This window comes from Mandrillus leucophaeus, unplaced genomic scaffold, assembly GCF_000951045.1.
Source record: "Mandrillus leucophaeus isolate KB7577 unplaced genomic scaffold, Mleu.le_1.0 Scaffold86, whole genome shotgun sequence".
Taxonomy (NCBI): Eukaryota; Metazoa; Chordata; class Mammalia; order Primates; family Cercopithecidae; genus Mandrillus; species Mandrillus leucophaeus.
In genome coordinates, this window is record NW_012109363.1 from 985,947 (window position 1) to 998,006 (window position 12,060).

The 12,060-nt window shown below is 56.9% G+C and overlaps 1 protein-coding gene across 4 annotated transcripts in view; it reads right to left on the minus strand.

Annotated features, from left to right (window-relative positions):
* The window catches only part of PHYHIP (phytanoyl-CoA 2-hydroxylase interacting protein), a 14,248-nt gene continuing 2,188 nt past the window's right edge, over positions 1-12,060 (minus strand). Inside the window, exons 1-6 of one of the 4 annotated variants that reach the window (XM_011968793.1) lie at positions 11,784-12,060; positions 8,777-8,898; positions 8,182-8,375; positions 6,838-7,012; positions 4,526-4,643; positions 1-2,191 (exon numbers count right to left, since the gene is read on the minus strand). In XM_011968793.1, coding sequence (XP_011824183.1) covers positions 1,657-2,191; positions 4,526-4,643; positions 6,838-7,012; positions 8,182-8,346 — 993 coding nt within the window. In that variant the 5' untranslated portion in view covers positions 8,347-8,375; positions 8,777-8,898; positions 11,784-12,060 and the 3' untranslated portion in view covers positions 1-1,656. The remainder of the gene's footprint in view (positions 2,192-4,525; positions 4,644-6,837; positions 7,013-8,181; positions 8,376-8,776; positions 8,899-11,783) is intronic. The other 3 variants (XM_011968794.1, XM_011968792.1, XM_011968791.1) reach the window with 3 other exon arrangements.

Sequence of the window (12,060 nt, forward strand, 5' to 3'; positions counted from 1 at the left end):
TGGACTGAGACGAGCAGGGCCCTCAGGCCATGGTGGTTTATTGATGCACGTCGCAAGCACAGCACAGGCAGGTGGACCCTAGCCCCGGGGGGACATGAGGGCCAGGGGAGGGCAGCAGGCCACCCCTACAGCAATGCTGTCAGCACAGGGGGAAGGAAAGGGCCTGGGCCATGTTCTCTCCTTCTCCACACCTCTCCCCGCAGGAAGCCTCCAGGCCTCCTGACCCATCCCAGAGAGACAGCTGGCCACACAATTCCCCCTGGCTACAGAGAGGCGACGGTTGTCCACCTGCCCCTCACCGAGGTATGGTCTTGCCGGCCCGCCGCTGCTTCCGTCCTTCATCATGGAAATCCAGCTGCTCATCCATCATCTCCGTCACCTCTGAGAAAGTCACTGTGAGGCTGCACTCTTCTCTGCCTGATGTCACCTCCATCATCCCCCAAACAGCCGGCGGCTGCTGTCAGCCCCTCCCACAGGCTCTCTGTTTGCTTTGCTGATTGTAGGGAGTCCACCCTGGTGACCTGTGCGACAGTAGGAATGAGGCAAAAACACAAGGAGGCCCGGGAAGGACGTCACCAAGAACTCCCCGGGGAGGGGCTCCCGGCCAGCAGGGTGGCAGGAGAGCAGACAGAGCCAGTGGGCAGGGGAGAGGTGGAGCAGCAGAGGGTCCACAGTCCAGGTCACGCACGGGCACAGTACAGTCACGGCACCGTGGCAGAGCAAGTGAGCAAAGTGCACGGCTGGGCGGGGTGCCGGGGCCCGCGGGACAGCTCGAAGATCTCATGTTCCATGCCAGGCCCCAGCAGAGCATGAGGCGGCCCACTCACAGCTGAGGAAGGGGCACTTCTGGGTCTCAGGGGTCTCCTCCCCCTCCTCAACCCCGGTGGCTGCTGTCTCAGACCCCCGCACTCTAAGCAAGGAGAAGGTATGCTGGGGTATGGAAGGAAGGAACACCCGACAGCCTGACGCCCCCAGTGCCAAGAGAAGAAAGAGAATTCCTTTCTAGAGAGCAGGGGGAGTGTCCCGGTGGGCAGGTGGAGAAGGAGGGACAGCTCTCCCATGCAGGAAGAGGGTTCTTTGGGGCAAGGAGCAGCCAGGGTGTCATGGTGGTGCAGGAGACTATTTATAGAAGGAAGGGATCCGGGCCTGGAGTGGGAAGCCCCAGAGACCCAGCTCAGCAGGGAGGGGGCATTCTGTGGTTGGCCCTGAGTGGGGTGAGTGGGACTAAGAAAGATCGCCCCACAGCTCTCTGCATCTCCTCTGGAGGCAGCCAAGCTACACGTGGGCTTTGGCCCAGAGGGGCTTCCCTGGGAGAGCCCCAGGAGGTGGGCAGGTCTTTGGGACATAGAGACCTGGATGAGGCAAAGAACAGTAGGACAAGGAAACCAGAGGAAAAGGGAAGTTCTCCAGAAATCCAGCTCAGCTGCCAACTACGGAGGAGGAGAAGCCTTTCCACGTCCACCAGGCCAGGGGTGGGCCACACTTACCAAGAGGACCACCGTCTGTTGCCTCCAATGCCAAGGGGCGGGGGGAGGGCAGCTGGGCAGAGTGGAGGGAGCAGGGGGGTAGGAGAGAGAAAGCAAGCTCCCTGAACCTGGGCTACCCACCTCCACCTTCTGCTCCTCTCTCCCTCGCCCCCCAGCTCCCCAGGAGTCCCTAGCGGCCCACGCTGATGTTGCAGGTCTTGCAGCTGGGGTCCTTCTTGGCATCGGCAGTAGACAGGCTCATGAGCTGGTGACCGCTGATCTCCCCCAGGGTGCCCAGGGACAGGTCGACAGGCTCGGTGTAGATGATCTCCAGGATGAGGTCCTGGGCGTGGCGGAAGACCAGCTCCCCGTCCTCCACGCTGCAGGTCAGGAACTTGTTGCAAGCAATGTCCAGGAGGGGCAGGCGGTCGCGGCAGAAGCGGTCCCCCAGGGAGCCTTTGGGCGCCAGCACCAGGATAGCATAGTGGTAGGCCGTGTACATGCAGTAGAAGTCCGCAAAGTAGAGGTTGGTGCTGGGATTGAAGAGGCGCTGAGCTGGGATCTGGAAGCGCCAGCGGCCGTAGGGGGAATCCTGCGGGGGCTGGCCTGTGTTGAACTCCGTGTTGCAACTGAAGAAGACCCCGTGGAGCATACCGCTGGTGGGGGAGCCATGGCTGCCGCTGTTGTCCTTCAGGTAGGGCTGCAGCATGTTCCCGCAGTGGGTCCTGCCCACCCCAGGGAGACACGCCAAAGGGAAGAGAAGATGCGGCTGGTGAGCCGGGCTGAGGCTTGGCTGCTGCGTGTGGTCGAGGAGGGAGGGAGCCAGCCCAGCTCCCAGCCCTCCCCCAGCCGCCTCCACTAGTTGCAAATAGAACCTTCCAGAATGCAAGAGCAGAGAGGGCCCTGGAGAGGGATTCATCCAGCCCACTCCTTCTCAGAGAAGAGATGTGAAGCTGTCACTCCCCAACTTGAAACCCTTTGATGGGGCGTGCGTGAAAAGCATGGCGGCTCATGATCTGATCTCTGTGGTCTCCTCGACACTCCCCACCTCCTGCCATCACACCTACTTACCCACCCCCTGCACACGCAGTCTCCTGCCTCTGTGCCCCCTGTGCAGGACTCTTCCCTCTGCTGCACTGACCGCCCTCTCCACCTTCCTCCGGCTGGCTTGGCAAACTTCTAATCAGCCTTCAAGCCTCAGCCACGCGTCTGCTCCCCACTAAAACCCTCCAGGAACAGCAGACACCTGCACTTGACAAATATTTGGCTGCCTACTATGTGCAGGACGCCCAGTCTTCTAACTGTGTTGCCCAGGCTGAACTCCTGGCCTCCAGAGATCCTCCGGCTTTGGCCTCCCAAAGTGCTAGGATTGCAGGTGTGAGCCACTTCATCGACCAGGACACTGAACTGTGCTCAACAATTACACGTACCTTTCACATGAAATCTTTCCATACTGTCTCGCTGACTGGATTCTGAGGTTCTCAAAAGAGTGAACTCTGCCTTTATCTTTACATCCTGGCACCAAGTAAGGTGCCTGGCACACATGGGTGCTCCCTGTCTCTGTCATTCTCGCTGATAAAGGAGTCCAAACTGGGCCACTGACTCACTTTCCAGGCTGGAGTGCAGTGGTACAATCACAGCTCACTGCAAGCTCGAACTCCTGGGCTCAAGTGATCCACACCCGGCTAATTCTTTAAATTTTTTGTAGAGATTGGGTTCTCACTATGTTGCTCAGGCTCATCTTGAACTCTTGGGCTCAAGTGATCCCATCTTGGCCTCCCAACATGCTGGGATTACAGGTTTGAGCCACCAAGCAGGCCTTGCTTCTTTAATACAAACCCCAAAGACTCCCAAGGTCCTCACTGCCCTGAGGTTAAAACTGCCCTGACTCTAAGGATAAAGGCAGACAGAGGCCAGGCACAGTGGCTCATGCCTGTAATCCCAGCACCCTGGGAGGCCGAGGTGGGTGGATCACCTGAGGTCAGGAGTTTGAGACCAGCCTGGCCAACATAGTGAAACCCCGCTTCATTAAAAACACAAAAATTAGCCTGCCATGGTGGCACACACCTGTGGTCCCAGCTACTCAGGAGACTGAGGCAGGAGAATCATTTTAACCCAGAAGGCAGAGGTTGCCGTGAGCGGAGATCACGCCACTGCACTCCAGCCTGGGTGACAGCGAGAGACTCCATCTCAAAAAAAAAAAAAAAAAGAGGCAGAGCAGCTGCTTGCCCTGGCTGAGCCTCAGAAGGATGTGGTCTCGGAGCACTTTCCAGCAGGCCTGGGGAGGGTGGGTACTCCTGGTCCTGCCTCACTCTTGCCTGATCCTGGCTGTCTTCAGTGACAAGTGACTCCCTGGCTCGAATGAACAAGCTGCTTCCCTCTGGGCCTCGTGCTCCTCTTCTGTAGGCCAAGGGTGTTGGATCAGATCACCAATTTTCGAACACTTTTAGACTGCAGCCTCTCTCTCTTTTTTCCCCCAAAAGAAATTATACGTGGAAGGCTCACAGGCAAATAAAATTGAGGCTGCTCTGGTTGGACATCAGGTGTGGGGCCCACCAAGCCTCATCCTCTGGTCCCCCCAACCCCATGGCAGCATTCTAAGGGGTTCACTGACATGTCTCCCTGGAGGGAGCACCCAGTTTGAAAAGCGATGAGCTGGGTGCTTCCTCAAACCTTTTGTGATCAGAACACTCATTTTATGCACTCCCTGCCACCTCCCCTTTGGCCCCAGGGCCTGAATCAGAGAGACCTGTGGTGGTAGACTCCCATGAAAAGAACTGTCCCAGAGCGGGAGCAAACCCAGATCTCATTCTCCCAGGCTCGTTAGTACAACACTCTTGCAGAAGGCCCTGTCCCCAGAGCCCTTGATCTTCCCTGAGCCCAATCCCCAAAGCAGCAGTCTCTTCAGAGCCAGCCTGGTGACGTCAGGGCATGTCAATCCTAGAGGAGGGACTGGCAGCCACGGGGGTGGGGGTGACCTCAGACAGCCAGGACAGGAACAGGAAGGGCTGGGAGGGAGGAGAGGCCTGGCGGGTCCAGCCGGGAGCCCGCACCCATACCTGGCATGCTGGAAGTACTCCTTGTGATGGTTGCGGTAGAAGACGGAGAAGCGGAGCATGCGGCCTGCGATCTGCTCGGCCTTCTCCTGCAGCTGAGCCAGGTGCTCCTTGGCATAATCTGCAAGATCCCAGATGCAGTGGGTGAGCTGAGGGCCAGCTGAGGAGCACAAACACCTCCTGTCCCCACCCCACCCCACCCTGTGCGTGCCGGCCAACCTCTGTCTGTCAGAACAGCAGAGGCGACTAGACAGTCGCAGAACCTTAAACTCAGATGGGAACAGGCCAGCTGGCCTCTGCTGGAAACACAGAGCGCTGTATGCTGTCTGTCCTCATCACCTCTGCAACCACAATGCCAGAGTCTCGGGGCTCTCTGGGTCACAAAAAGGCAGAGGGTCGCCCAGTAATCCCGCCAGGGTGCCCAGGGGCTGTGATCCCAGGCTATCCTCATGTGAAAAGAGGACTCATGGGAAAAAGGAAGACTTGAGAGGGCTTGAGGTCCTTTTGGGAAAGCCCCTCAAATCCAGTAGCTAGGAGGCTACCCACACCACCCCCATGGAAGCCAGCTGTAGCTACAGGTGAGGGCTCCTGAGGGGCTAGGGAGAAGCGAGACCAGGCAATGGTTAGGCAGTCCTGGGTCTGGAGCAATGGCTCTCAGCTTGAGCATCTCAGGAGAAACAGGGAAGGCTGGAAACAGGATAGCAACATTGAACCCTGGAGCCCCAGGAAGGCTGCTGTTGGCACATCCAGCTCCTTGGTACAAATTAGAAGAAGCTGCCCTTCCCTCTTTGTGGATGCATCCCTGGCCAGGGTGCTCGGTTTGGAGAGAGGAGTGTGGACTGGATTGCAGCCAGATCCCCAATTTGAATTAAATGCCCACTGCACATGGAGGTCTCAGGGGAAACCGAGCTTTCCCCTCCAGGAGCAAGAGGCCTCCAGAGAGTGGGGTTCTGCAGCAGAACTAAGAAAAAACACCATTCAGCCAGCCGCGGTAGTTCATGCCTGTGATCCCAGCACTTTGGGAGGCCGAGGCGGGCGGATCACCTGAGTCAGGAGTTCAAGACCAGCCTGGCCAACATGGTGAAACCCCATCTGTACTAAAAATGCAAAAAAAAGTAGCCAGGCGTGGTGGTGGGCGCCTGTAATCCCAGCTACTCAGGATGCTGAGGCAGGAGAATCGCTTGAATCCGGGAGGCAGAGGTTGCAGTGAGCCAAGATCATGCCACTGCACTCCAGCCAGGAGGACAGAGCGAGACTCCATCTCAAAAAAAAAAAAAAAAAAAAAAGACAGAAGGAGAAAAAAAAAGAAAAAGCACCACTCAAAAGACAACAGCAGCTCAAGGAGACTTGGGGCATAAATCTTGGCAAAGGATGGAGCCAGCAGCCTCAGAGGCCCGGGGCTGAGAATGTTCTGTGCCCCTTCCGTGTGACAGAGAGATCTGGAGCAGCTCTCACCGTGAACACCAAAAGAATGCAATCTTGTGGGGACAGACCCTGAGTCACGAGTGACCAAGCACACATAAGCCTGCTGTTTGTGCTGGAGTCTACAAGTTAAGTTCTGCTAAGAGAGTTTGCAGGGCCGTTAACCAGGGACCATTTTCCCAGGCTACATGGAGGCTCAGAACAAGCGAAATGTGATTGCTCCACCAAGTGCACATTGACAGATCATTGATTAAGCAAAATGTGGCCTATCCATACAATGAAATACTATCCAGTTTTAAAAAGGAAGTAAATCCTGGTATATTCCAGTCACAAAAAGACAGATCCTGTACAATTGTACTACCCATATGAGATACTTAGAGGACTCATATTCATAGGAACAGAAAGTAGAATGGCAGCCAGCAGAGGGAAACGGGGGGTGGTTGTTTAATGGGTATAGAGTTTTGGTTTTCCAAGAAAAAAAGGTTCTGGAGATCGGCTGCACAACAATGTGAATATACTTAATACCATTGAACTGTACACTTCAAAATGGTCAAGATGGCAAATGTTACATCATGCACCTTTGACCACAGTGTTTACAAAGATGCCTGTGATCTGGTACCAAGCCAGAAAAGTAACTCCCTTTCTTAATGGAAGTGGTCTTGCCAACATGATTAGTGGGGTTCACATCTGCCTCCAGTGAGAGAAGAGAAAGGGTGGCTTTTGGAGGCAGGGAGGGTGTCATGCCTGTGTGCCTTCCCTGTGGCCCAAGCATGCTGCCTGGTGGACAGAAGGCTTTCATCAGTGTTTGCTCGACTGCCAGGAAGCCCCGCTTTGACCACAACTAAGCCCGACGTGCCAAGCAGCAGGACAGGGGCGTGAAAGCAGGGCCTCACCCCCAGTGCAGAACTCCACTGTCTCGCTCCAGCCGGACACCAGGTACTCCCCGTCGCTCTGCTTCACTGCCGTCTGCACGGCCACGCTGTACTCCGTGCGGGGGCTCAGGAACCAGTGGCCTCTCACCGTCATGGGCAGCGGCACTGCCTTGGCCACGAGCTTGGTGGGGACATCCTGAGAAATGGGGTACAGACAGAGAGCCGGGCGTCAAACAGGGGTTCATGCCCGATCTGGGCGTCACCCCAGAATCTCCACTCCCCAGATGGCCCTGTTTCTCCTGAGCAGGACCAATCTTGAGGATCCGTTGGCTTCCTATCCTGGCCACCATTTTCCTGGGAAGGCCACACAGACGCTCCCCAGCCTTGGCCCCTCCTCGAACCCCCCTGACACCCTGTTCTCTTGGGAACGGAGGGGAAAAGCCACGAAGTTGAGGGCGGCAAGGCCTTCATTTTTTAAGGAGACTTTGAGAGCTCTGCACACTGCAGTGCCGTCTCCACGGCAACGGCAAATGCTGAGAAGCCAGGGAGGAAGGGAAAATATGCCTTATTCTTTGGGGGGGGAGGGTTAAGGGGGTGGTGTTGAACATTCACGTCACCGTGGCAACTGGCCTGCCAAAAGACACCCAGATCGGGAGAGCCGGTTCCAGAGAAAGAGAGCGGGTGAGTAACCCACGCCGGTGCCGTCGGCCTGGGAGCCAGCTGGCCGCCTCACTCCCCCTGCCTCTGCCAGCTTGAGAGAATGGGGGGCTTCCTCCCACCCACCCCCACACTGGCTTTTAACCCCAGAAAAGGACACACCCATGGAAGACTCTGTCCTATTCCTTTTCTAAGTCAAGCAAATGGCAGGCCAGCAGGTGAGGGGCCGGAGAGGGAGAACTGAGGCCACAGCAAAAGGGCCCCGCCCAGACCGAGGCCCGTGTGGCCCATCCAGCCAACAGCGAGGCTGTGCCCTGAGCCGGAGCTTTGTCGAGACTTGAGACGTCATCCCCATAGGCGATGCCTGCGGCCCCACCCCACCCGGGCTCTCTGCCCCTGCTTGAAGTCTCAGTCGTGGCGCTGATAACAGCGCTCCCTCTGTGCCAGGCACTGGGCCAAGCACCACGCAAACATGACTCACTGCATCCTCTCCACGACCCCGCGAGGCTCGGCATTGTTATTCCCTCTTCACCAGGGAAGGAGCTCAGGCTCAGAGAGGTCATGTAACTTTCCCAAAATGACACAGGAAGAAGAGTGTGGATTTTAACCAGGCCTCTGACTCCAAGCCATCACTTCCAGGTGTTCCCTTATCCGGCTTCCTTCAGGAACAGGAGCTGGGAAGGGGCTCCTGGGACACCTTCTACTCACCCGGTGCTTGAACTTGTTGGAATTCTTATTCTCCTTCTTGTTAAGGTCAATGAAGTAATGGGTGACCCTCTCCAGGTCACTGTCCTCCATGGCCCAGGAGATGCGGAAAGAGTCGCAGGTGATGTTGTTGATCTCAATGCTGTGGGGCGTGGACAGCAGCTCCATGCTCCCGTCACGGTTGTCTCCTGTGGGGACTGAGGAGGAGGAAAAGGGTCAGTACCTCCCTTGCCCCCAGCGAGCTTTCTGGAATGTCCTCTTCCCAATAGCCCTTTCGAGGCGGAACCTCAAGGAACCCTGGAATCCACCTGCCTCATGAATTAGATGGGAAAGACTGCACAGGGGAGGCTGGAGAAGGTTGATGGAGGGTGGAATGGGGTGCCTGCCCGGGGGGCTCTCTGCTCTCCGCGGAGGGGTCTGCAGAGCAGACGGCACCTGACAGGTGGCAGAGGCAGTGGGAACGCTGCAAAGCCGGGCGGGGACAGATTTGCAGCAGATGGAGCCGAGGAGGGAGGGGGCCCTCAGCCAGCAGGCGTGAAAAGAGAAAGGGGTGGGGGTGGAGAGGACGGGTGAGAGGCGGAGGAAACACAGGAAGCACCTGCTGTGGAGCGGAGGTGCGAGGCTTGGGGCAGGTGACAGCCAAGAGCTCACAGGTGCCAGGGCCCTCGGATTCAGGCCTCTCTCCTCGCTGGGGTCAGCAAGGGTTGCCACGGTACATGGCTGGAAGGACAAGTGCCACGTTGGTGCATGTGGACACATTCGTGGTGGGAGGGGCACACGACACAGCCGGCTTCAAGCTCTTTTTTCCACCCATAACTTTTTTTGACAATCCCTCTTTCTCTTCAGCCAATCTTCTCTTGATTCCTTTCAATCATTACTTTTAACATTAACATCTGTTGGGGGCCAACCATGTGCTCATAACTTCACAGACATCTCATGCAAGCTTGGAAGCAGCGACACACTATCATTATCTCCATTTTACAGATGAGGCAACTGAGGTCGGGAAGGTACTAACCTGCCCAAGGCCACGCAGGGAGCAAATGATTTGAACTCCCGCTCCCAAGCTCTTGATCATTAAGCTAAGGTGGTGTCCCCTCATATGTGGGGGTGGAGGGGCACATGTGTGGCGTGTGTGCATGCGTGGGTGTCCGTGGTGTTTCCACCCTGTACTTTCCCTCCTTCTATCATTTCCTTTCAAGCAACTGCATTTTCTCTCCCTCCCTGTCTTCCTCCTTTGGTTCTCCCCTTATGTCTGCTGCTTGTCCAGCTATGAGAAGACCTCATCACGGTCACTCTCATGTGTGCTTTAGCTGGGAAGAGCTGACTCTCGCCGTGACTCTGGCCTGGTTGGCCTAGCTCCGGGATGGGGAAGAGAGAAGGGAAGGGGAGTGACAGCGTCTGGGAGGGGACTGTAGATGGGGGTGGGGCGTTCTCCAGGGGCATTTGGTCTCCTGCTTTCCAATCCCTTCCTCCATCCCAGCTCCCGGCACCCCTCATTTTTCTAAGTGTCACCTCCTTCTCTTCTTTCTTCCTCTTTTTCTCCTCCCCTTGCCCAGGAGCTAGTGGTGAGGGCATCTTGTGCCTGCAAAAGCAGGTACTTTTATTTATAGCTTCCAGAGGATCCAGCCCACACCTTCCTGTCAATTAAGCTTGCTCCAGAGCCTGGCACCTCTGTATTAACCTGTGAGTTGCCTGGATGGCAAGTACAGGGTGAAGGCTAAGGGTGATGGCCCTTACCTGCCCCAGGTGTCACTCAAGTCCTGTTTCATCTTAGCCTCCCATTCCAGAGCCAAAATGCCAGTGGCTTTGTGCATGGGGAATCCTACGGTAAATAAGCATGGGGGTGCTACTAGGCCCACCCCAAAATCAAACAGATGGGATTGGGTGTCTGGAAGCAACCCTACCCTAATAAACCAGTCTGTAATTCACGGGGACAGGTGTGGAACAGTGAGGAGTTACCACCTCTTGGGATCCTGGTGAGAAGCTCTCAGGGAGACACACATGTGCCTCACACACACACACACACACACACACGCACCCACGCACACGAACACAGACACACTCCTACCCAAGAGGCCCTGAGTGGCACCCACCTACACGCTCGGAAGCAGCCCACACTCGTCCCATGAGCAGGCACCTATTCCTGCCTCTCCTTGGAGTCCTCCTAGAAATAGGGGCAGCTGTGTGTGGCGGTAGGGGTCTCCAGGACCTGGGTGTCTGCTTGTGCCTTCCTCCCTACAGTTCTGGGAAAGCTGAGATGACATCCCCACCCTAACTTGGGAGGGCGGCAGTGAGTGAGCTGGGGTGGACAGAGGGGTGGGTGTGAACCCAAGTTCTCTATACCCAGAAGACTGGGGAAGGGCAGGGTGTGAGGGACAGGTTGAGGCAACACCCGAGAAACACCCACACTCCTGTGTGGATCCACCCCAAGACAGGCATGTACACACCCACACACAGGCAGGCACGCATGCACATACACACATGTGCCAAGAGTGCCCACCCACCCGCATCCCACACCTCCACGGACGTCCTCACTCCCACTCACCCATCTACACACTCAGGTGCCTCCCGCCACCTTCTACATTCTAAGAATGCCCCGCAGTTTTCCCTCTTCAAGCTGTCACCTCCATGCACACCCAGACATGTTCATGTCCACAGGCTCACGCACACACGTCCACGCACACCTCCTCACAAGCCATATTTGGGGAAAAGAGGACGCCACAGGCACCAACATGCGTGCGTGCCACCTCCACAAGAAGGCACGCAACCCACACGCCTGCCTGCACACACATGTGTGTTCATACACACAGCAGCCCCCGCCCGAAGTCTGGTATTCTCTCTCGAATCATCGCCAGGCTCAAAGACAGACTTTGAAAATGTGTTTGCCTCTGGCCACACTCTGCCAGCCCTGAGCTTTCGTGCCAACAGGTTTGTGCACCTACGTGGCTCTGCCCACAGACAATGGTTTCTGCCCCCTCTTCTCTTTACCCACCCCGTCCTGCTCTGGGTCTCACCTCCCCACACAGAAAGCCCCTGTCTGCATACACTCCCACACACATGACAAGGGACATGGTTACCCCTAAATATACTGCCTCATAGTGTCCCCACCCACGCACACCCACAGGCTACTCGGATAAGTCCCCCCAACACACGTACCTCACGTGTGCCAGAAAGATATGTTTCCAGACATGCCTCACACCATTCAAAACCCACACATGAGCATGATTGCAGGCAGACGGACCTATCTGCGCCAGCAAGCCTCCAGCCAACTCGCAAGCGCGCACACACACATGCCGCTCACACCGGTGCCCCTTCCCCATGTCCATTCAGAACAGCCGCCCTGCCACAGGGAATGCTTCCCCCACCCTGCTGTCCCTGTTGGCATCGCTGACTGCAGCAGAATGGTCACGGGGTGACTAACTATGGTGCCCCAGAGACTGGATTCAGCCATTAACCACTTTGCCAAAGGCCTGGGGGAGAGGGGACAAGGTCGTCCGGCCTGGCAGTCCAGGTGGACACCCTGGGTGGTGGCGGGACCCTAGCACCCCCAGCTCCTGGCTACTCAGGATCAACAGCAGCATGTTCCAGGGAGGAAGGGTACTCACCTGGCTCCACTGGGCTCTGCAGAGGAAAAGCTGGCAGGGAGGACAGGGAGAGACCTCTGTGTGGATGAGATCCCAGGCAGGGGACAGCAGCCGGACGCCTGGGTCACAGGCAGTGGTGTGCGCTCGCTCCTCTCCCGGCTGCCAAGGAGGCTGCTTCCATGCCCCGCAGCCAGCTCCTGTCTGGCTGTGCAGCGCGTGTCGCTGCTGCCCCTGGTGAGACGATGTTCCCAGCTGAGCAGCGCAAGAAGAGAGGCAAGAGCGAAATCAAAGCAGCGTG